This window comes from Symsagittifera roscoffensis, chromosome 10 (genome assembly GCF_963678635.1).
Source record: "Symsagittifera roscoffensis chromosome 10, txSymRosc1.1, whole genome shotgun sequence".
NCBI lineage: Eukaryota > Metazoa > Xenacoelomorpha > Acoela > Convolutidae > Symsagittifera > Symsagittifera roscoffensis.
Window position 1 is genome coordinate 23,582,013 of NC_087071.1, and position 24,847 is coordinate 23,606,859.

General features: G+C 39.2%; 2 protein-coding genes across 2 annotated transcripts; one reads left to right on the top strand and one right to left on the bottom strand.

Moving 5' to 3' along the window:
* Window positions 1-2,283: 2,283 nt before the first annotated feature.
* On the bottom strand, window positions 2,284-12,513 carry LOC134855651 (interferon-induced helicase C domain-containing protein 1-like). Its single transcript, XM_063872217.1, has 2 exons — window positions 12,345-12,513; window positions 2,284-5,491 (listed from the first exon to the last, which is right to left on the bottom strand). The coding sequence occupies exons 1-2, from the start codon at window positions 12,497-12,499 to the stop codon at window positions 3,187-3,189; spliced, it is 2,460 nt and encodes an 819-aa protein (XP_063728287.1). The 5' UTR covers window positions 12,500-12,513; the 3' UTR covers window positions 2,284-3,186.
* A 950-nt stretch (window positions 12,514-13,463) lies between these two features.
* On the top strand, window positions 13,464-17,284 carry LOC134855012 (uncharacterized). Its single transcript, XM_063871391.1, has 3 exons — window positions 13,464-13,646; window positions 13,709-16,489; window positions 17,243-17,284. Exons 1-3 carry the CDS (start codon window positions 13,464-13,466, stop codon window positions 17,282-17,284), a joined length of 3,006 nt encoding a protein of 1,001 aa, XP_063727461.1.
* Window positions 17,285-24,847: the final 7,563 nt, after the last annotated feature.

The window sequence follows — 24,847 nt, forward strand, 5'->3', positions numbered from 1 at the left end:
TGTAAGGGGCGGGGCTGTTGTTGTCAGGGGTGTCTTAAAAGCAAGCTTGCCAATCGCAAAACACATTCAAATAATCATTGTGAAACTAAAACTATAGCTCATGAAGTTTGATTTTTCAAAATATAAAATTACTTAAACTATTTAGAGAAGCTTGAGCAATTAGATGATTTACTTTAGCAGTATATTCTTTATCATTTGGTAAATAAACGTATTCTATGAACTGTAAAAAAGAGCACTGTAACAGTTAAAGCACAATTTAAAGCACAGATGTAGTTCTAAAGACGAGGTTCAAATTTTACATCCGGCACAAGTATAACCAAAATGTTCCGACCGCTGAATGATTTTGACGTCATAAAAGAGAAGCGATAACTAAATTGTTTAGGTACGTATTGCAAAAAAACAAGCGAGTTTATTGACTATAACCTTGCATAACCATAATTTAACGATGACTGTTGACTCACAAATATAAGAACTGTGCAGACAACAAAATGATAAATGTGATTAAAACGCGAAGAAAAACTAAGTGTGTTTTGGATGCTTGGGCAGGAGACAGAGCTACATTTTAACCTCTTGTGAAAATGAGGATGTAACAGAAGACAAAACCAAACAAGGATAGCCGGTTACTCTGGAGCAGCCGTGGTCGAGTGGGTTAGGCACATGTCTCTCAACACGAGGGTCATGCATTCTAATCTCGCTTGGGTCACGGTTGGAGGGGTCCCAGTGTCATCCGCCTCTTCAAGGTGGGACCGGCTGCGGCGAAATGGATGACATCTCCCCCTCCCCCACGGTTGGTCCTGCACTGAGCAGGCCGGGGGCTAATTAAAAAAACGAATAAAAAAAGCCGGTTACTGTGCAAGTAGCAAAGAATGTTCCGACCATTCAAAATAGTGTCTTTTTTTCTGCGAGGTAAGATAAAAAGATCTGAGCAAAAATTAAGAATTTAGGCATATTCGACAGTCATAAAATTTTTTAATATTGTTCGAATTACGACTGAAAAATCTTAACTATGACATATCACTCGACCCATTCCGATGATTATTTGTGGTACCTTATTTTAGAATCGGTCATGTACTAAACTTCTTGCTCCCTGTTTCAACACACGCCATCCTCACTAGACTATCATTTCGGCATACGCATATTTATGAATCCGAGTGACCATGCTAAGAGGGGTGTTATCATCTTCGGTTTTGTATACTAGTTCTCCATTTTTCAAACTTGCTTTTCTACACGACTCTTGTTGCGTTGTTACCTAAGGGCTAAATACTCAAATCTGCTTTTTTCCAGAACTATGCAGTTAGCTTTTGCCAGTAGTTCAACAATTTTATAGGGCAATTCTTATCTTCATTACGCTCAGCAATAGTAGGAGCAGCTACAATGGGCATATGGCTTAATGTTAAGCCAATTAACAGCATCAATGGAGTGAGCGGAAGTGTCTTCGGTATCACCCGAAATTGTTGTGGTCTTGATTTGATTATAGCATCTAGAAAATTTGAGACATGACTTGCCAAACAGCCCTTGCAATACATCAGCTTCTGAATCGATCGATGATAGGCTCTTACTGTCATGGGCAGTACATCGAAACTGATCAATGAAGCTGAGCTACCGAAATAGTAACTGAAGCTAGAAAGATTGGTCTGCGGAATAATTGTTGAGATCATGGTATGTTCGATCCGTTCAATTGTCTTGGTTACAATTGAGGCTAGCACAAAGTGGGCTGACTTGTGATTTCAGAATCCGGAGAAAATTAGAAGCTTCCCCGTATCTGATGGAGTTTGACCTTTTGTAGTACTCTCAGCTAGTGTGCTTGGTCTCCTCAAATTATGAGGCGGCCAGAATGAATATTTCGTGATAGCTGGAAAGTGGCTCGATCAAACTAAAAATGAATTGCGATGATTAGGTTATTAGAAATTTTGAGTGATATTAGTTAACTATGGAAATATAGCCAACAAAGAGTTGGAAAATGGACATAAAGGCCGTTTATGATTGACAATCTTTTAATAAAACGAACTCAATTTGAGAAAACTGGATCAATCGGTATAATTTTTTATTCCGGTACGAAATCTGTAAAATAAATTCCGCTTTCTTAACTAGAAGTTGATCACGTTTTTCATGACGTTTATACTTTTACTGTTCAATAGTGGAATTTGCCTTCCTGTTAAAACAATGGAATCAACCTGAAATTAAAAAGAAATCAAACCGCGAAAAATTAAAATTTAGCGTGAAAATTTTTTAACTTTTTCTTAAAAAACCAAAAAAAAATCACTAAGACCTATAAAAGAGCATTCACTGCAATCATGACGCTCAAAAATTAAGATTCTTTTTAATGTACTTACAATCTCATCATTAAAAGAATGCTTTATTTGCTTCAAGAACTTTTTGTTTGAATTTTTAAAATGAAACTCTAGCAATGTGTTCACAATAGATCAATTTCTTTATTGAGGTGTCAAAAAAACGGAAACAACGTTGCGTAACAGAACTTTTAAATGCAATTGATCGATTATTTGTTTCGCTTCAATTGTTTTACTTTATCTAGCTACGATACTTTTCTCCTCCAGTATGCTTACAATCGAATATGATATAAGAGTTAAGAATCATGCTGCCTGTTGTAGTATAGACTAATTTAGCGTGATCCAGCGATTTAAAAAATGAAAAAACTCAGACAAAGGTCCGGTTAACGGAGATTGGGCAGTGTTATGAAGAAACGCGACTCGAAAGTAAGTATTTCATAACCCTCAACAAACGTTAAGTTTCAGAACCACAACTTATGCTCAATTTATGGCAAATAAAATATTTTTTTCCGGTCGGTCGGAACAATAATTGACGAAATTAACGTAACTTACATCGTGTTTCAAACACTATAGCAGATAGAACTTTAACAGAACTAGATTATTAATTTACTCAATTAAAAAGAAACACATTTGATTCAAATTTTCTGGAAAAAAAATCATTAGGGGAATTTAAGAGGGCTAACACAACAGAAAGCTTAGATACAATCCTTGATCAGCATAATCAGAAAATGAAACATTTGTCAAAACTCATGGCAATCAATTCAACTAAAAACACCTATTTAAAAAATCAATTAAACGGCACTTTAATTAAAGCAAAAAGAAAAACCTAATTAAATAAGCAACTAAACGGTACTTTCATGAGGCGTCAGTTCCTTTCTGGATCCATAGCAAGATCTCTTCATAATGGTCCAGCATTATCGATTAAATTCTGAAACACGTTTGTTTCTTGTCCCAACTCTTGAAGCGCCACATAATTTTTCCTCACGTCTCCTGCTTTCATATCGTACTGATTGAATGGCACCAAATCCCACTTTTTAAACGGACGAGATTCAAACCTCTTGAAATCAGTCAAACACTTCTCACAATTCGACGAATGTTCTAGAAGGTATTGGTTAATAGAGGGGTTAATCAGTCCACAAAAGCCATACTTGAAAAGCTGTCCGAGTTTGTTTTTACAATTGAAACAATACAGTAATTTGTTGCTTTGTATGTTTTGTGATTCGAAGTACTTCTGCGTTTTTGGGGCAACTGTATACTTCTGTTCTCTGAACTTTTTGGCGTAATCAGGAGTTAACACAATTCTAAATGTCCCTTTAAACAAATGAACTTCGCTAGATTTGAACACCTCTTTTGTACACTCTTTACAATGAAACTGAAACAAATGACCATCAAATTCTTTGCTTTTTGCTTCCATTTTACTAAGTTTAAATTTCTCAACCGCCACTTTCTGGTGAGCTGACATTTCCTGTAGCATGGTAGCTTTCTTGGTTTGATTTTTCATTTCTGCGGTTATCTTTGCGACCGCGATTTCAGTCAACTTTTGACGCTTTTGATTGGCAGTAGCTAGTTCGTGAAATACCATCGAACACGAGATTACGTAATACTTTCCGTGATTCATCCTAGCTCGACCTCGTTGCTGTAACTGCTGAATATGATTTATTCGATTGTTGTAATTAACAACTAGCTTACAATCTGGTATATCAATACCTTCTTCAATTACACTAGTCGCAAACAAAAGCCGACAACTGCCTTTCCGAAAGTTTTCCAAAAGCTCCCTTTGGTTCTTTGTATCGGCTGTGATGAATTCAGGCTTCAAGATATTTTTGAAATCGTCATCACTAGCAGCCCAATTTTTCAGGATTTCCGCTTCGGTTTTCTTCTGAACAAAAACGATGCCTCTATTTAGAACTTTGTCACCACTTTCATTGTCATTTAGAAGCTCTTTCAGAATTGTATCTTTCAGAACATTCATCATTTTATGATCGTTATTTTCTCTCGACATTCGGGCAGACTTTTCTAGTTCTTTATCAAGAATACTAAATACCTTGTCGAAGGTATCGTACAGTTCTTGTAATTCTGGGTTCACGGAATCGCTGTCGTTAGGAGACAAAAGACCTTCATACACACTTTTGATTTTTTCATACAAGATAGAATAGTCGATAGTTTGACAGAGCCCTAAAATTATATTCAGCTGAATTAGAAGTCGAGATACAAAAGTCAGACAAACTTGAAATTTTGGGTGATTCGAGTTAAGTTTTGATATTTCTCGAATCCACTGTTCAAATTTTTGGCTCTCTAAAGGTTGAGGGCACGCTGTTAAATCGAGCAAAAACGACGGTTTACTTGCCAAGATTTCTTTTTTGAAGTTCTGGTGTGCACGACGTAAAAGCTCGAGCTGAGTTGTCATTAACTTTTCGACGTTCTTTTCGAATTCAGATTTACCTCCAATTTCAATCAGCTGAATGTTGTCTTCTGGAACTTCACAATAACTCCTCAAGTCTTCCATTTGTTCGACTACAGAAGACAGTTCAGTGATGTCCATATTTTGCAGCAACAAAACCAAATTTTTTCTTGCATCTTCTTCATCCAAGATGGTATTTTCAAACACGGTTGGTGACGCGGTCAGGCCAAGAATCTGAGGCAAACTGCTCTTTTCAGTTCTTTCGTCAAACTTCAAAGCCAAGTAGTTCAGCATAATTTCATTGAATGGATGTTTCAAATCAGTATGATGACATTCGTCAAATACTATCAAAGTGAAATCAGTGAGTTCAAATTTAGCTTTCAGCCGTAGATTGACAAAAGTCTGCGCAGTGAACACAAAAACTTCTTTTTTCAACTTGGATGCCTTTTCATAGTCAGGATGCAGAAAGACGTTTTGACTAGTGGTAGTTTCCCCATGGCAAATTGCAACAAAATCACTCGATATATAACTGCAAACTATTTCATATTGTTGTTCACATAATGCAACTGTGTGTGTTATGAACGCAAATTTTCCCAATGGTTTCGGGTTTTTCTGGCGCCATGTTTCGATAGCATGCACTGCTACCAAAGTCTTCCCGGAGTTTGTTTCGCATGTTGCCAGAGTATTAGGTCTTGAGTCTGAACAGACAGCTGCAGATAGTTCTTCCTGATACTTTCGCAGTTCTAATGGTTTAATAGCAATGCTTTGTCTCTTCTTTTCTTCTTCGGGCTGAGTTGATATTCTGAAGAAAAAACAAATTGACAGAAGCCGATAGTTTCGCAAAAAGAACACCGTTTAAACACTCAGATCACTTTTTTTCAATGCTGACAGAGCGTTTCAAAGAAAACTTACAGCAGGAATTAAAATCACGGCTGTTTACATTAAACCCTGTGGTTATTCGTATACTCGTTTTATGAAATAGAAATGCTTTGGACTGTAGGATACATACCTTACGTTTGAATCAAAGCAAAAGGTAAATTATAAAAAGGGCCCTTCCGTTTAGGTACGGTCGTGCACAAGCTGGATAGGGCCCATACCAGCATTATATAAATACATCAAAAAACAATATTGCAGGAATTAAGTCAAGTCAGCATTTAATGCATTGTCATTAAAAGTATTTACTTCAACCGTCGCTCCTGTACAACAGCACTAATTGACTTGTCTATGAATTGCATTTTACGCAATGATCTCCAACCCCGTATACAAAGGATAGCGCTCCTGAGCAGCGCGAAGCTTATCTTAGTTCTTATGTAGTTTATTGTTTCTGCGTAGCTTTCATGCCTTTTTTCACTTATTTTTTCAGCTATAAGCTGCATTGTCCGAGCAGCTGCTGGTGCGGCACCACCAGTGCAGCCAAAAATGAGCGGCCAGAAGCTGCTCTGTTCGACTTGTAGAACTCTGTTAGTATTTTAGTTTTTTAGTGATTCGTCGTACTTATAGACGTCTTTCACTAGTCTTCATGAAGTTTTTGCGTGCGGGTTGAAGACTTTGACATCAAAAAAGGTTCGGCTAAACCTTGAGCCCCATAACCCGTTTGCTTTTACATCTAGTCGAGCGTCTTCATCACGTGTGGTTGAATTGATGACAAAGCTCTCGCCTTGCAACGACAGAAGTTTCGGCTCGATTTCAACATCAAAGCAAACCTCGCTCATGAGGTTGGCAAAGGTATCTTTGATTTCGTTATGACTCATGTGAGTGTATCCACTTTTTGCACAGTGAAGAGCGTGGGTAAAGTCAAAAGATTGACCACATGCACGTGTGAGTGGAATGTTGGTTGGTTCCCATCCATATCTGAGATATATTCCATCCCGGAATTCGGATTCATTCAGGTTAAAATTATATCTGCTAAGTGGCAAATCAGTTAACCAGTTTGAGTCTCCTTTTTCGGAGGCCCACTTAAGCGCGTATTTTTCATTGTCGCTCAAGTTGTTCAAAATGTTAGTTCTCTTTTGGTTTGTTCTTTCAGTTTTAAGTGTTTTAGATTTTTCTTGTTCACATATAGCTGTCAATGGGTCGTATGTGTCTAGGACTGAAGATGTTTCAATTGACTATTCTAAAAATTTCTCATAGTTAGAAGGTAGCTTGATATTTAGACCACCCATTTTCAGTGGCAAAGAAGCGATGTCTCTATGCTGATGGCTGATATTATCTTTACCAATTAAATTTGGAATGAGATTTTCCTGCGGTATCTTCTCGCAGGCCTGCATGTTTTCTGTGGTATTGGTGGTAGTTCTAGCTAAAAACGATTTTTCTTGTAAACCTTTGGTGTAACAGGAGTACACGTTTTCTGGTGATGTTTTCGCGATCTTGCCAAGTTTTTTCAGTATTTTAATATGTTCTTATAACTGAGTTTCTAAAAAAGTTTCACATTCAGTCTCGGATCCTATTACAGAACCAAGTATTCTGGCCCCTTTTTTCATTTCAATTGCGGTATTCTCGATTATTTTTCATCTTTTACAATGAGCTGGCATTTCGATGCCTTTAAATGATATCCAAAATATTTTCCGTGTTTGATAATGTTGTCAAGAACTCTTCGCAGGCTTTTCAAATTTCCGGCTGCGTTCTCACAGTATGCAAACCATTTCTGTGTTAGGCTTTTATCGTTGACTAGTTTTATTAAAGGTAAAGTGGCTAGCCCGTACATTGCCATTGCTAATGGGTCTCCTTATGTGGTTCCTTCTCTAGATAGGATTAATTTTTTATTTGCTAAGAGTTGGGATGGATTAGAGTATGAGCTCTGTATAGCGGGTAGTATAGAAGGGCATATATTTGCAATGTTTTTAAAGCCAGGTTCCAGTTTGGGGAGTCAAATGCATTTTCGGCGTATATCAGTAATATAGCATCGGAATCTGTTTTCTCGTATTGCTTCCTAAGCGTATGAATTGCATATTCGATGCCGCATTTTTGACCAAGGCATAGTTAATAATTCGATCCGAGTACCATAAGTTCGCTTTTTAAGCACTTTGTGATCGTTCTACCTATTATGACTTCGCCTATGCCGATTGGCCTAACTCCCGGGTTTTTATCAAGTGGAAGTAGTCGATAGGCCTCATATGGTTCAAGAAGCTCATGACTTAGTATTTCTGTCGATATTTTCTGTGCGATTTTGGCTAGTGTAATTGATATTTCAACTGACTGTTGACCAAAGTGCGTTAGTATGCATCTCCTCTCATTTACATCCAAACCTTAGGGTCCATGAGAACCATGTGTTGTCATGGCAGCCTTCCAAACTTTCTGGGCGTTTATTTGGCCGAATGTGGATGAGTGGAAAGGGATGGTATCTTCGGAGCATGATATATGGTAGCTGATTACTGGCTCCGCGGGAAGGTGTTTCTTGATGAGGACTTGCTCAACAGTTTGACCATAGACGGTTTCCTCGAGTGAGAACTCCCTTGGAGGTATCAGTTAATTTAGCTCAACAGTTTGACCATAGACGGTTTCCTCGAGTGAGAACTCCCTTGGAGGTATCAGTTAACTTAGCAATAGCACTCGATATTTTTCCAGTGCTCAATAATTTGTTAAACAGCTGTGCTTTAGTTTCTACTTTCTTTTCTTACTCTTCGCCAAGCGCAGTTGCAGAGCTTTTCCCTCGTTAAAAACTTCAATCAACCAAAGCTGTTGACCTTCCTTTCCTTAACTGGTGCCAGGAGAATAATCTCCAACAAGTTCTGTCCTTCCCGACCCACAAACAAGGCAATCTTCTGGATATTATACTATTAACCAACACTGATATAATAGAACACATCGAAAACCCGAAATGGAGCAACCTATCAGATCATGCTGGTGTACTGTTTCAACTCTCGAAAAGCCACTACAATACAGCCGTCATCTCCAACCAACAGCTAGCCTGGAGCTCCTTCAATCCTGAACGTTTCGCCCTATCCCTCCCACCCATTACTCGTGTGGCACAGGCCATTGACTGTATGTCTCAGAATGATTTTAGTGCAGAATGGACTAGTATGGTCCACAATGCACTTTCTTCTACGGTCCCTCGTAAACGCAAGAAACGAGCCACTAGGCCTTTTAATTATTCCTCTCACACAATGCACATGCTTAATAAACTAGAAACCTTGGAGAGGAAGCAGCACAAATTGAACTCAATCTTCAATGAAGAGTTCCTACACGCTACAAGAAACAATTTTCTCGAGTCGGCAGAGCTCGATAAAGTCGTTCTGCTAAAAGACATCTGCTGGATGTCTACATCAGAAGCTTTTAAGTTTCTGAAACGATTCTCAGGGAAAGCCCCCTGCCATCTAAACTCACCTAGGAAACTAAATTCGCAACAGATGACCGGAACAAAGCCGATCTTTTCAATGGATTTTTCGCTTCCGTGTTTAATCCAATTACAACAGATAATCCTGAACCACCTGGTGACCAACAACCCAGAATATTTCTGAATGATTTAAACTTCGGTGTAAAAAAAGTTGAAACACTCTTGTCGAAATGCCCTGATTCACATTCTCAGTCTTCCGATGGCCTTCCGTCCTGCCTGTATCACAACGCCTCAGCAGTATTAGCCCCTTTTGCTTACATTCTTTTCTCCTTTGTTCTATCCTCTTGTGTGTGGCCCACTACATGGAAATGCAGTTACATAACACCAATCTTCAAAGATGGCTATCGGTCTCTTATTTCCAATTATCGCCCCATTAGCATTCTACCTCGGCTCTATCATTCTGGAGCGACTAATTTTCAACTTTCTTTATCCTAGAATAAAGTCGCAGTTGGCCAAGCAACAACACGGCTTCCGAAAACATCGATCCACGGTTACTCAACTACTAGCCTATCTTGACAATATCTACAATCAACTTGAGAACAATAAGAAGCCCTCCGCGGTATACTTCGATTTTCAAAAAGCATTCGACAAAGTGCCTCATGTCGTTTTATTGCACAAACTGAAAAAAATGGGCCTCGACCCAAGTTTCATTGAACTCATCCGGAGTTACCTCGCTGACAGAACTCAATGTGTGAACATTAACGGGGTTCTCTCTTACATTGCTTCGGTTACTAGTGGTGTTCCTCAAGGGAGCGTCCTAGGTCCGTTGTTATTCATTATATTCATTAATGACCTCCCAGACTACTGTAAATACTCCGACTGATTTCTGTTTGCCGATGATAGCAAAATGATTTCGACAGAATCACCCATAGCAAAGAATCTACAACACGATATTGATAATTTCCTCGCTTGGTCTATCGAGAACTCAATGACTTTTCACCCAGACAAGTGTAAAACGATGTTATTCGGAAAAACTGACGACACATCAACTCACAATTGCAAATCATCAGATATCGACCGTCTCTTGCATCAAAGACATTGGTGTATGGGTGGCCGATGATCTGTCGTGGAGACCGCATATTGAAAAAAAGTTAGCTTCAGCCAACAGGAGTTTGTTCGTGTTGAAAAAAAACATCCCAATTACCTGCCCCACCACTGCCAAACTACAACTTTATAAGTCATGTGTTCTCTCAGTTATTCTTTATGCTTCTCAAACCTGGTTCCCAGACCTTACCAGTATCCGCAAGCTAGAAGCGCTCCAATGTAGAGCGCTCAGATGGAGTACACGCAACTACACAGCTCCTTGCAACATTCTACTCCGTGTGACAAATATGTTGCCTATTTCTCTCATCCACCAACTCAATGATCTCACCCTTTTCAACAAACTTCAACGACAAATTAGATTTTGATTTGTTCCACTTTGTCTCTTATGCACCGGAAATGACCGGTCACCGATCCTCCGATACAGTTATGTTTGAGATCCGACGCAATAGGAAACGACGAACTGGGGAGTCCTTCTTTAATCGGGTGGTGAAACTTGCGAATCATTTTCTCGCCCATCCTGGTCTTGGAATCGACATTTATGATAGTCCCGCTACCTTCAGGAGAAACATTAAAACATTTCTATTCAATATCACAGCGAATGCATACTCAATGCAAAACTCGTGCTCTTGGTTTATTAACTGTAATTGTTCTACTTGTACGTCTTGATTTTGTTATTACATTTCTTTATACCTTCATGGAAGGAATTTAAGTCTTTCTGTTGTTGTTGTTAAGCCTTCTTGCTATAGTTTTGGAATTCGAACCATCACTCTCTGATTTGGTTTTACATAGCATGAGGTGAGGGAATATCATTGTTGCATGCATTGCTTATGTGTTTTCTTGTGTTTTAATTAACGAGTTGAGGGTTCTATTAAGAGTTTCTCTAAAGTTAAACCCAATTCTGTTTTTTGCGAGGATCATGAAGACTGGTTTCCAGTGCACTTGCCTGTAGATTGTTCATATTTTATCTTTTAGTTCAGGTGTGGGATTTGACCAGGGGTCGGGTGTGGCTGTTATAGTTTCGTTGCTGTTTGCAATGACAGGATTTTGATCGTTAGTCGAGGGAGCTTGTTGAGGTTGAGTTGGAGGGGCTTGAATGTCAGTTGCAGTGTTGTCTGTAATCAGGGAGGTGCAGCGAATGCAGCTGAAATTTTCATCGTGGTCGTTGGCTCGGTTGAGGCCGCTGCATTTTCTCTCCAAATGTTTCTTTGAATGTAATTGTTTTTTTTTGCATCCGGAGATGACTGGAGAAAGTGGAGAAGAACTTTGTCTTCTGGAGTTTTAGTTTCTTTCTACCCAAAGTTTTCATACAAAATTTCCATAGAGTAAGGTTTTGAAAGGATAGATAATTGGGTATCTTTTTTTTTTTTAATAACGAACTTTAGATGGGTTGCAACGTTCTGATGGGCGTTGAAATTTCGTGCAAACTTCAAGAGACTTATGAAGTACTTCTTTAAGAACGGCAAAAACCTGTGAAACAACGAGCCGACTAAGATTGGAACAAACATATCAACAACACAGTTCAGATCCAAAAACCGCCGACATACTACAATTATATCAAAAGAAATCAGGACTTCAATTCTTATTCAATTCAAGAGTTCAGTTCTTATTTCGTATTTTATTTTGTGTAAACTATGGCGATTAACATTCACTTTTTTCGTTATACTTGATATTAAACTTAGGTTGTTTTTAGCGGCAATACTTATTTCTACACTAGAATTTTACAGAACTGTCATTTAATCTCATACAATATGTTTACATAGAAATGCATTCCATGAGTTTCGTTTTGAACCCATAAATTCAGGCTTTACCCAACCTGCAAATTCATAAATTCAGGCTTTATCCTACCTCTAAATTGTGAACGGACTGCCGAATGACGGAAAGTCCCCTTTCAATTTACTTTTTTTGAATTTGAAACGATAATCAATCTTAAACTTAAATTTCTCTGCTGTGTGCGCGTTTAGATACAAAACAAATCGAAAAATTGATTAGTCATCGGGATATTTAGGAATTAAAATTGATCGCTAACTTACGAGTCGGTGTCAATCAAAAATCTTTTAATGTTGGTGTCAAGGGAGCAATTTTTTAGCTATGAAACGCGGTGACGCTCATATAGTTTACATATAGTACACTTTTGGGTAACTTATTATTAAAAATGTACAAACCTAAGTATTGTACACAGTCGATGCTGTTGGTTTGATGCAATTACTCAAAATTTGATTAAAAAACCTTGCTAGCATTGAATTTATATTACTACTTTCCGCAATGTACAGACACTAACCCGAATTTCTGGAAATCTTCCGTCAGCGAGTTCAGCTTATCCAGGCACTCTGTTCCGTCGTCATCATCTGCAGTTGTTTCAAAAACACCTTTCAGAATATCATCCAGATTCATAACTCTGGCTTTTTTGGCATTAGGTTCTTCGGTTTCAATCATTCCAAAAAACCATTACCCCTTCAACAGTATTACCCTTTGCGAAAACTTCATTTGGTTAAAGAAATTAAAGATACTCAGAAGGTCAAGAGTATCATAGTAACCGAGGTTTCAATCAGGAGTCATCACATATTCCAGTCAAAATCCTAGAAACTTTCTAGATATCGTAGAAACTTTCTAGATATCGAAGAAATTTTTGCTAAGTTCAGCAAGTTGTTATTAAGGGATAGGCCAGGAATTGCTGTAACAAGGCTCTCGTATTGCTTTTTTTCCCCTGTGTTAAGGGTGTTGATGCTGTGGAACAGGGTGTGACAGTATGTTAACTCTGTTGTTGTATTTCAGTGATATGTGTCCGGTGGGGTTTCAATTAAAGTTCTACAAACCAGTGTTTTACATGGTAGCAGGAGGTAGACGATGGCAAATACGAGTTATAAAACCCCGCCGCAATGGAAAGATGAAATGTCTTTTGAAGCATGGAAGACAGAAGTGGATGTTTGGAATGCTATCACAGATTTAGCTGACGGGAAGAAAGGCCCTTGTGTGGCTTTATCACTTGGTAGTTCGAAACGTGAGATTGCCATGTCTATTCCACTTGATGAACTGAAAGCTAATGATGGGCTCACTAAGGTTCTTGCGCAGTTGAAGTTATCATTTGGGAAGGATACTGCAGACCAGTTATTTTCGGATTATGAGAAGTTTGAGACTATTCAACGGAACAGTATGCCTATAAATGACTACATCACCGCTTTCGAGAGTGCGAATCAACGATTAGTGAAACATGGGTTGGAATAACCTGATGGTATCTTAGCTTGCAAGCTATTACATTGTGCTGGTTTGGATGATCGCGATAAAAAGTTGGTTTTGTCGGCGACAGGAGACATCCAGTTTGTTAACATGAAAAAGAGTTTGAAGCGTATTTTTTCCACTGAAGTTTCTCAGAGGAACTCGTGTGCTCCGGTTGTGAAAGATGAACCGGTTTTTGCTGCAACAGGTGGTTTTCAACCAGGAGGATGGCAAAACCGTGGGGGACCACGGAGAGGAAGAGGAGTTCGTGGTTCTTTCAGGGGTGGAAGTTCTGGACGTCGAAATACAGCTGGGTCAAATCCCGTGGATAGAAGTACTGGAAAAATCAGTGTTTGTACCAACTGTGGTTCACGGTTCCACTGGGTTCGTGAGTGCCCTGATAAAGAGAAACAAGTTTTTGCTTCACAGGCAGAAACAGAAGAAGACGAAAAGGTAGATGAGACAGTTTTCTTGAATTTTGCGATGCTCACTGCTGCTCTTCTGAACGAAGCGTTTGGCAAGGCGGTTCTAGATTCAGCGTGTACTGCAACTGTGTCTGGACAAGTATGGATGGAAAACTATATTTCCCAGTTGCCGGATTATTTACAAGCTTTAGTTGAGCGTGAAAAAGTCGATACCCATGTTGTGTTCGGTGGTGGTGAGCGGATCAAAGTTGAACATAAGTGTTTCATACCTGTTAAAATCGGCAATGTTACTTGTTTTCTCGGAGTATTGGTTATTCCCGGTCAGTTGCCGTTATTGATTAGTGTTGCGTCGGTGACTAAAGCAAGATTTAGTATTGATTTTCACACCAGTATGTTGAGTACATCAGATGGAGGAAAAATCCAGTTACAATGTTCGAAAACTGGACATTTGTTGCTGGATATCAGTTTTGGAAATGAAGAGTTCTGTTGCCTGAGTTCTGGTAATTTGAATTCTCAGCAAGTTATGAAGTTACATCGTCAGTTTGCTCATTGTGGTTCGACCAGACTAGAGAAGCTAATAGCTAAATCTGGTGCTAAAGTAGTGAATTGCACCGTTGCTGAAGTCGTACGTGACTGTGAAGTTTGCCAGAGGTTCGGACGAGCTACTCCGAAGCCAAGTGTGTCTTATCCTATCAGTATGGAATGGAATAATACTGTGGCTATGGATTTGCACGAGATGGCCCAGTCGGGACACACTTTGTGGTATTTACACGTGATTGACTTGTTTAGTCGTGTTAGTGCAGCTGTGTTCATTACAAACAAAAGACCGAGTACAATTATTGAAGGTTTTCTTCGTTGTTGGTGCTTGGTTTACGGATATCCGAAAGCTGTTTTAACTGATAATGGTGGTGAGTTTGACAAGGCTGATTTTCAATCATTTGCTCAAAATAATGATATTATCGTGAAGACTACGGCAGCTTTTTCACTCTGGTCCAACGGCGTTGTTGAGCGGCACAACGCAGTTCTTAGAGACATGCTGGAGAAATTACTGGCCGATGAATCAGTTTCTTTGAGTAAAGATATTGTTTTACAGCATGCCGTTTTTGCTAAAAATAGCTTGGCTAACAACGATGGCTTCTCACCGTTTCAAGTCGCGTTTGGTTTTGGACCGCATGTCCCATCTGTTCTTACCAATAAACTGCCAGCTTTGGAATGCGAGACCACTTGCGAAGTTGTAGCGCAAAACTTGAATGCGTTGCATAAGTCTAGAAAATTATTTATCGAAGCTGATTGCAGTAATCGCATCAGACGGGCTCTCAAAGCCAAAGTAGTGACTGACAAAGGGCCATTTGTTACTGGGAATAGCGTGTTTTATAAAAGGGACGGAGAACTGAAATGGCGAGGTCCTGCAAAAGTTATCGGTCAAGAAAGTAGTGTTGTTTTTGTGCGACATGGTGGCCGTGTTGTAAAAGTACACACTTCGCGATTGAAACGATGTGCAGATCAATTTCAACAGATGTCAGAAGCAGAAGCTGGATTCGAGGAGAAAAAGGAAGTTTTTGGCGACAGTGGTTCAACAGACGCTGATCGCCAGGTTGTTGTTGATGAAACTGATGATGAAGGCGAAAATACAGCTACAATTGAACCTGGTATCGAAAAAGGACTCCGTATTGATGTACCAGGCGATACAGCAGTTAATTGTGTTCCAAACGACGTTGCTGAGACTATTTCTGAGGATTTATCACGAGAGTGCTTGAAACCTGCCGCTGGTCGACGGATTCGTTTTGTTTCACGCCAATCTGGGTTTGAAGGAGAAGAAATTGAAGCGATTGTCAAAAGCAGAGGAGGAAAGTCGACAGGTGTTCATAAAGACTGGTGGAATATTGTTTATGAATCTCCCAAAGAAATTAAAGGGAATTTGGATTGCGTTGACGTGTCAAAACTGGAGGATGTAGAAGTCAGTGCTCTGAACGCGACTGCAGATGTCTATTTTGAAGCGAAAATGGATGAAATGAAGAGTTGGAAGAAAAACGAAGTATTTGAGGAAGTTATCGACGAAGGGCAAGAATATCTGTCCTGCAAGTGGGTGCTCACTCAGAAGCCAGATAGAAAGAAAGCACGACTCGTAGTTAGGGGTTTTGAAGATCCAGATCTTCATAACGTCATAAAGGATTCTCCGACTTGCTCCAAAGATACTTTCAGGATAGTAGTATCACTCTGTGCCTCCAAGGCGTGGAAATGTAATTCGATGGATTTAAGAACGGCGTTTTTACAAGGAAAACCTCTTACCCGTGATGTATATGTTATGCCACCGCCGGAAGTTGGATTATCGGGGAAACTCTGGAAATTACGAAAATGCGTTTACGGGCTTGTTGACGCGGCTCGACACTGGTATGATAAAGTTAAAGACGAAGTATTGGCCACAGGATGCTGTGTTTCAGAGTTTGATCCGTGTTTGTTTTACAAGAAAAATCAAGCGGGTGAAATAGTTGGACTGTTAACTACCCATGTTGACGATTTTTTGTGGGCTGGCACCGAACAGTTTGAATATTCTGTGATGAAGTCGCTTGACGTGGTTTTCGACATCAGATCGACAGAGACAGCTCCATTTCGTTATCTTGGGTTTGACTTATCGCAAACGGAAAGAGGAATTAAACTGGACTTATCCTCGTATGTAGAAGAATTGCGGGAGATTATTGTGCCAAAACATGATTTTGTGGTCAACAAGTTTGCTAGGCGTGATATGCGTGCTATTCTGGGGAAGTTACAATGGGTCGCATCACAGGTTCGTCCTGATGTGTCTTTTCAAGTATGTCAATTGCTTGGTTCGTCCAAAGATTGGCAGCGCTCACATTTCTTAGCTGTCAATAAAATTGTGAGAAAATTGAGGTATTCTGCATCTGATTCATATTTGATGTTCGAGAATCTTGGAAGTGCAGATGAGTGGAAACTGAACGTTTTTACCGATTCTTCTCTTGGAAATTTGCCTTGTGGTGGCACCCAGTCCGGTTATTTGGTCTTTTTACAGGCGTCTGACAAAAGACCTGCTCCTTTGAGCTGGAAGTCTCAGAAACTGAGACGTGTTGTCAGGAGCACTTTATGCGGAGAAACAATTTCTTGTGTAAATGCAGTTGATGCTGCATTTCTTTGTCAAAAGATTATTTCTGAGTTAACGGGGGAAAATGTCAATATTCGAACATATACGGATAATCTTTCTCTAGTGCAAAACGTTTTCTCAACGAAAGTTCAGAAAGACAAGAGACTGAGAGTGGATATAGCGTATTTGCGTTCTTTGATCAATGATGGAATTCTACACCAGTTAAAATGGGTTCCTACAGACGAGGAATTGGCAGATTGCCTAACAAAGTTATCTCCAAAGTCGTCGGAAAGTTTGCAACAATTTATGTTGGGCCAGAAAAGTATTTAGTTATATCGAGTGACTGCTCATGATAATATTTTTCTTGCCACCAGAATGTCTCCGTATAGCACTTGTTATTCCTTTCTTGAGTTATTTTCATTACTCTCTTTTTGTTCACAGCTGGATAATTCGTTACTGGACAACTATTCCAATATTCAGTAATCCATTCGCCGATCATTGATGATCCATGCGAACTCAATAAGAAAGTCTGGGGAATATGTGACAGTATGTTAACTCTGTTGTTGTATTTCAGTGATATGTGTCCGGTGGGGTTTTAATTAAAGTTCTACAAACCAGTGTTTTACACAGGGAGCTAGCTACTACAATATGAAACATTTTGGTAACCCAAATAAAAATCGGCCATATTTTACGTATCGATAAAAAAACACTATAAAAGTTCCCTATACATTGATGAAAATCATTTAAAAATTTTATACTGGCCCTTTAATGGGAAAACAGTTGGAATTTTAAGCTCTTCGCTTTTTGGTTTATCACGAATTTACAGGTAAAATTGAAGAAATTTTTGCTAAAAAGTAATATTCGAACGTTTTCGCAACTATGTGCATCGTCAGGATTTTTACAATAAACAACTCTAAATGACGATAAAACATCAATTTACAAATGTTATTTACAATAAATCACATACAATTTGGTTCTAAACCATCATGATAAAAAATTAGCCAATCACAGTTGACCTCTAAATTACTATTAAGATTAAAATACTTTTAACCTCTAAAATTAATTAAACATTTTAAAATTAATTTGTCTGGAAGTTTCTGAGTCATAATTTCGATTTAGACATGTACGTTTTGAATAAAAAACCAAAAATATTTTGGGACTAAATTTTCAGTGTTAACTTCCTGCTCCTAAACTCATCGCGCGTGTTCAAGCCCGGTTTCTCTTTCCTGATATGTATTGCCTCTAGTGTTAGCAATTTTGTTTGGTTGTTTGACCTATCTATAATTTCCCAACTAAGATCTGCGCTATTTCCCTCAAGTTGGCATTGCTGAAGGTGGAGGCCTACCGGTGAGTCTGCTTTCTTATGTTCCTCAATTCTAGTGGTCAAATGTCGAACAGTTTGTCCGACATAGGTGGAAGTGCATCCACTACATGGCAGTTTATAAACCACTCTTGACTTGAGGTCATTAGAAAAGGCTGACTTCAGTGATGGTAAACATGATTGTAGTTTTCTTGTGGTGAAAACCACTTGAACGTTCGTTAATTTTCGTAACCTGTTAGCAAAATATTGGCTCTGGTTACCTCTATATTGCACCATCAGCATTGGGGGCTTCTCATCCTTTGGTGATTGAACTGACAAACCCCTGTCACTATCCAGGGGCTTGCCTTTACCCTCGATGATCTTGCACAAGGCGTCTGAAGCCACCTTTGCGGACCAATTTTCAGGGTACTGATTTGTCAGCCATTGCGCCCTATTAGTTTCCATAGCCTTATCAAATTGCTCCCAGCTAGATATATTCCTAAAAACCCTGTGTACAGTGCCTTGGATAACACTACGCTTGTACTGAGTTGGGGCGCAGCTTCTATAGTTCAGTATAGTCCCTGTATCTGTTGGTTTTTGATACCAACTGCAAGTTACACGCCTATCCTGCGATACATTTATGTTCAAATCCAGGAACGGCAAATTCCCCTCCGAATTAGTTTTCTCTAGAGTGAACTGCAAATTTGGATGAAGAGAATTGGCGGCATCCTGAAGACAACTCGGCTCCCCTCTGACTGTTCTAACAATGTCATCCACATACCTGAGGAACGATTTCACCTGGGGAGTATCCTTCTCCTTGTTCTTAGCTCGGCAGCAGCTTTCACAGTACCAGACTATCTCGGTTATTGATGCGTATACGTCATCGGATATTTTTCCGCATTTTTGATGATACCAGTTTCGGCAACTCTCGCATTCAACCCCCTTTGATCTATACGTGACTTTCCTGCTGCAACATGGGCACAAGCCGTTTTTGTCATTAATTTGCTGTACCCCCGTTCCCACCGGTATTTGTTGTCGTAGAGCAAATTCGTATTCTTTCAGCCATAAGTTTGCCAGAATTACGGCGAGGGACGCGCCCATTGCTAAACCATCAACTTGTACATACCTTGAATCATTACACTTGAAATATACTTTGCTGACCGCCATATTCAAAAGCCTTTTCATGGTTGCTCTTTGAATTTCAGGAGGAGACTCCTGGCTGTACAGCTTCTGTAAAGCAATTTCAATTGCCTCCTTCAGGGGAACGTTGGTGTACAAACTTTTCACATCAAGAGATATTATGGTTTCATCCGGATTGAGAGCAATGTTTTCTATTTTTTCTCTAGCCTCTTTAGTATTGGTTTCTATATTTGCTCCATCGATGTTGTCAAAAACTTTGCAAGCATTTTGTTAAGAACCTCATACGAGCTGCCGGGAAGTGATAGTACAGGTCGTAGGGGTGTCTCATCCTTGTGTACCTTAGCTAAACCGTACAAACGGGCGGGTTGCCCCCCTGTTGATCTCATCTTAGAATATAACTGATCACTTATCTCGTCTCTTTTGTTCATGGCTAGTAATTCTTTGTTAAGTTTTTTCTCAATTTTCAGTATGACCTCATCAGTGGTTGCATCTTTTTTCACAAACTGAGCAGATTGCAACAAGGATTCCAGCTTTGATTCATATGTTTGTTTCCTCATTATGCAAAAACCAACCCCCTTATCAAAAGGCACAGCCAGCAACCCATTATCTTTGAGATAATTCCTCGTTTTTTCAACGGCTTTGTCTCTTGGGGTTTGCCGTACGTTTTTTGCATATGCCTTTGGCGCGGCTTCTATTTCACATAACGTTTCACCAGATGTTTTTTGATTTTTCAATTGTGAGAGGAAAATGTCGATATCCGCCAAAAAATGTGTATCGTTAAATTTGTCTCTAATTGGATGCTTGGGGCCCATTGATAGCACTTCATATACCCATTCAGGCAGTTCAATATTATCAAGTACCTTAACTGATCGCTCATTTCTACCCCAAGAGGTTTATCTTGTCTCTCGGACAGTTTTTCTAACTTTTTTCTATGGTTTTCTGATGTTGTCTTTAAGCTTGCCTCAACTTAACGCCTCACGAATCGGAAAATGGATGCCCACCACTGTTTGTCAATTTCTTTTTGCACCAGTGATCTTGCTTTCCTTAGCATCTCCTCGTACCTTTTCCTATCCTCATTTGCCCTAGAAGTTTCAGTCCTTAGTAGTTTCAATTGAAAATTATGCACAGCTTGGTCCAAAAAAACCCCGTTCTCGGGGACCCTAAACTTCAAAAAGTCCGGTATTAGATCGTTTTTCAGACATTTTCTCAGAAACTTCAGTCTATGTACAGATACTTGAACTTTTTTAAAGAATTTTAAATAGTCTAACACAATTTTCCAAGTTAGTTTCCTTTTCAAAATTTGTCTGAGCCAAACAGCAGGCAAAAGTACTGTGGTCATTGTTTTGCAGGCCACGAGTAATGAAACTCACAAGGCACAAATCAAAACAAATCACACTCTTCTCACCCCTGTCTTTGAAGCGCAGACACTTCCTCTGCCCTCAGCTTCTGCTCACGTCTTGCTTTCGCCTTCCTCCTTGTCTGTGATGGTCTCTGTTGTTTGCCCCTGATATTGCCAATCAGCTCTGACAGCCTTTCTTTGTGTGCCACTACCAATCGCAGAGATTTCAGCTCCAAATCAGCACTCTGGTGCAGCTTCAAATATTCCTTGAGCTGCTCCGGGTTGTTTTGCTTGCTCTTGGAGAGTAGTCGTTTTGTAGCTGGAATAATGAGCACCCCTGTGCCGAGAAGCTGACTAAACAAGTCGGGCGTTCCTTCCCTTCTGCAATAAACGATCGCCAATATCTGCTGCTTCTTCGTCTTCAAATAGTTTGTCAGCTCCTCGACACCGGCTGGGCGATAGTTGTTTGTTCTGTGGCTGCTAATGGTGTTGTTCACCACGTCGTGCCACACAACCACTTTTTTCTCCTTCAGTGGACTGTCTTCCAGTAGTAGTCGGAGGTTCTTTCCTTGGTTCAGCAAGTTGTTATTAAGGAATAGGCCAGGAATTGCTGTAACAAGGCTCTCGTATTGCTTTTTTTCACCTGTGTTAAGGGTGTTGATGCTGTGGAACAGGGAGCTAGCTGCTACAATATGAAACATTTTGGTAACCCAAATAAAAATCGGCCATATTTTACGTATCGATAAAAAAACACTATAAAAGTTCCCTATACATTGATGAAAATCATTTAAAAATTTTATACTGGCCCTTTAATGGGAAAACAGTTGGAATTTTAAGCTCTTCGCTTTTTGGTTTATCACGAATTTACAGGTAAAATTGAAGAAATTTTTGCTAAAAAGTAATATTCGAACGTTTTCGCAACTATGTGCATCGTCAGGATTTTTACAATAAACAACTCTAAATGACGATAAAACATCAATTTACAAATGTTATTTACAATAAATCACAAATAATTTGGTTCTAAACCATCATGATAAAAAATTAGCCAATCACAGTTGACCTCTAAATTACTATTAAAATTAAAATACTTTTAACCTCTAAAATTAATCAAACATTTTAAAATTAATTTGTCTGGAAGTTTCTGAGTCATAATTTCGATTTAGACATGTACGTTTTGAAGAAAAAACCAAAAATATTTTGGGACTAAATTTTCAGTTATCATTTCTAGATATCGAAATGATAACTAAGAATTCAGTGAGCTGGCTTGCAATGACAACCCATAAACTCAGGCTTCATCCAACGTTAAGTACCACATCCTACGTGAAAACTTCCAAAAAAAATTTTTGTCGTTCTGCGAGAGCCAAAAGCATCCTATTTGGCTCTGCGACAGCCAATTATACAAGTGGCCAAATGTGACATTGGACCAGAATGTACGAAAATGCAGTTTCGCATTCGAAATTTTATCGATCATAAAAAGAACAGAAATTTTTGCCAAAAAGTAAATTTCGAACGTTTTCGCAACTATTTGCATCGTCAGGATTTTTACAATAAACTAATCTAAATGACGATAAAATATCAATTTACAAATGTTACTTACAATAAATCACATACAATTTGGTTCTAAACCATCATGATAAAAAATTAGCCAATCACAGTTGACCTCTAAATTACTATTAAGATTAAAATACTTTTAACCTCTAAAACTAAATAAACATTTATAAATTAGTTTGTCTGGAAGTTTCTGAGTCATAATTTCGATTTAGACATGTACATTTTAAATAAAAAACCAAAAATATTTTGGGACTAAATTTTCATTGTTAACTCCCTGCTCCTAAATTCATCGCGCGTGTTCAAGCCCGGTTTCTCTTTCCTGATATGTATTGCCTCTAGTAACACCAATTTTTACAATAAACTAATCTAAATCCGCCAACCCAGTTCCATATCAATCAGTGTCTATCGCCCGCTCTACTTCCATCTGTTCATGGTTCCCGAGTACCACAACTCGGCCTGTCGTTGCACACCGTTTTGGATGGTTTGATGCTGTGCATTTTTACTATATTGAAATTGTCTGTTTCTGTTCTGTATTTTTCAGATACAAATTTTAATTAACTGTTGCCATGTTTAAAAAAAAATTTGTTTGGTTGTTTGACCTTTCTATAATTTCCCAACTAAGATCTGCGCTATTTCCCTCAACTTTGCATTACTGAAGGTCGAGGCCTACCGATGAGTCTGCTTTCTTATGTTCCTCAATTCTAGTGGTCAAATGTCGAACAGTTTGTCCGACATAGGTGGAAGTGCAACCACTACATGACAGTTTATAAACCACTCTTGACTTGAGATCATCAGAAATTGCTGATGGTAAACATGATTCTAGTTTTCTTGTGGTGAAAATCACTTGAACGTTAGTTAATTTTCGTAAACTGTTAGATAAAAAATTGGCTCTGGTTATCTCTCTATTGCACTATCAGCATTGGGGGCTTCCCATCCTTTGGTGATTGAACTGATAAACACCTCTCACTATCCAGGGGCTTGCCCTTACCCTCGATGATCTTGCAAAAGGCGTCTGAAGCCACCTTTGCTGACCAAATTTCAGGGTACTGTACAGCCATTGCGCCCTATTAGTTTCAAATAATTGTCAGCCTTATCAAATTGCTCCCAGCTACGTGTACTCCCAAAAACCCTGTGTACAGTGCCTTGGATAATACTACACTTATACTGAGTTGTGGCGCAATTTCTACAGTTCAGTATAGTCCCTGTATCTGTTGGTTTTTGATACTCCAAATCTGCCCCTAAGTTACACCCCTAATATGCCATAAATTTATGTTCAAATCCAGGAACGGCAAACTCCCCTCAGAATTAGTTTCCTCTAGAGTGAACTGCAGATTTGGATGTAGAGAATTGGCGGTATCGAGAACACAACTCGGCTCCCCTTTGACTGTTCTAAAAATTTCATCCACATACCTGAGGAACAATTTCACCTGGGGAGTATCCTTCTCCTTGTTCTTAGCTCGGCAGCAGCTTTCACAGTACCAGACTATCTCGGTTATTGATGCGTATACGTCATCGGATATTTTTCCGCATTTTAGATGATACCAGTTTCGGCAACTCTCGCATTCAACCCCCTTTGATCTATACGTGACTTTCCTGCTGCAACATGGGCACAAGCCGTTTTTGTCATTAATTTGCTGTACCCCCGTTCCCACCGGTATTTGTTGTCGTAGAGCAAATTCGTATTCTTTCAGCCATAAGTTTGCCAGAATTACGGCGAGGGACGCGCCCATTGCTAAACCATCAACTTGTACATACCTTGAATCATTACACTTGAAATATACTTTGCTGACCGCCATATTCAAAAGCCTTTTCATGGTTGCTCTTTGAATTTCAGTAGGAGACTCCTGGCTGTACAGCTTCTGTAAAGCAATTTCAATTGCCTCCTTCAGGGGAACGTTGGTGTACAAACTTTTCACATCAAGAGATATTATGGTTTCATCCGGATCGAGAGCAATGTTTTCTATTTTTTCTCTAGCCTCTTTAGTATTGGTTTCTATATTTGCTCCATCGATGTTGTCAAAAAACTTTGCAAGCATTTTAATGATAATCTCATACGAGCTGCCTGGAAGTGATAGTACTGGTCGTACGGGTTTCTCATCCTTGTGTACCTTAGCTAAACCGTACAAACGGGCGGGTTGCCCCCCTGTTGACCTCATCTTATAATATAACTGATCACTTATCTCGTCTCTTTTGTTCATGGCTAGTAACTCTTTGATAAGTTCCTTCTCAATTTTCAGTATCACCTCATCAGTGGTTGCATCTTTTTTCACAAACTGAGCAGATTGCAACAAGGATTTCAGCTTTGATTCATACGTTTGTTTCCTCATTATGCAAAAACCAACCCCCTTACCAAAAGGCACAGCCAGCAACCCATTATCTTTGAGATATTTCCTCGTTTTTTCAACGGCTTTGTCTCTTGGAGTTTGCCTTACGTTTTTTGAATATGCCTTTGCCGCGGCTTCTATTTCACATAAAGTTTCACATGATGTTTTTTGATTTTTCAATTGTGAGAGGAAAATGTCGATATCCGCCAGAAAAAGTGTTTCGTTAAATTTGTCTCTAATGGGATGCTTCGGGCCTAATGATAGCACTCCATATACCCATTCAGTCAGGTCAATGTTATCAAGTACCTTAACTGATCGCTCATTTCTCCCCCAAGAGGTTTATCTTGTCTCTCGGACAGTTTTTCTAACTTTTTTCTATGGTTTACTGATGT

Bases quoted from the DNA above. Each gene is read 5' to 3' on its own strand.
- LOC134855651 (XM_063872217.1), bottom strand. From the start codon at position 12,499: ATGATTGAAACCGAAGAACCTAATGCCAAAAAAGCCAGAGTTATGAAT. The intron at 5,492-12,344 runs GTTAGTGTCTGT...TTTTTTCTTCAG, and splicing joins GAAGATTTCCAGAAATTCGG to AATATCAACTCAGCCCGAAG.
- LOC134855012 (XM_063871391.1), top strand. From the start codon at position 13,464: ATGAACCGGTTTTTGCTGCAACAGGTGGTTTTCAACCAGGAGGATGGC. The intron at 13,647-13,708 runs GTTCACGGTTCC...TTTGCTTCACAG, and splicing joins CAGTGTTTGTACCAACTGTG to GCAGAAACAGAAGAAGACGA. The intron at 16,490-17,242 runs GTTCGTCCTGAT...TTTTGTTCACAG, and splicing joins TACAATGGGTCGCATCACAG to CTGGATAATTCGTTACTGGA.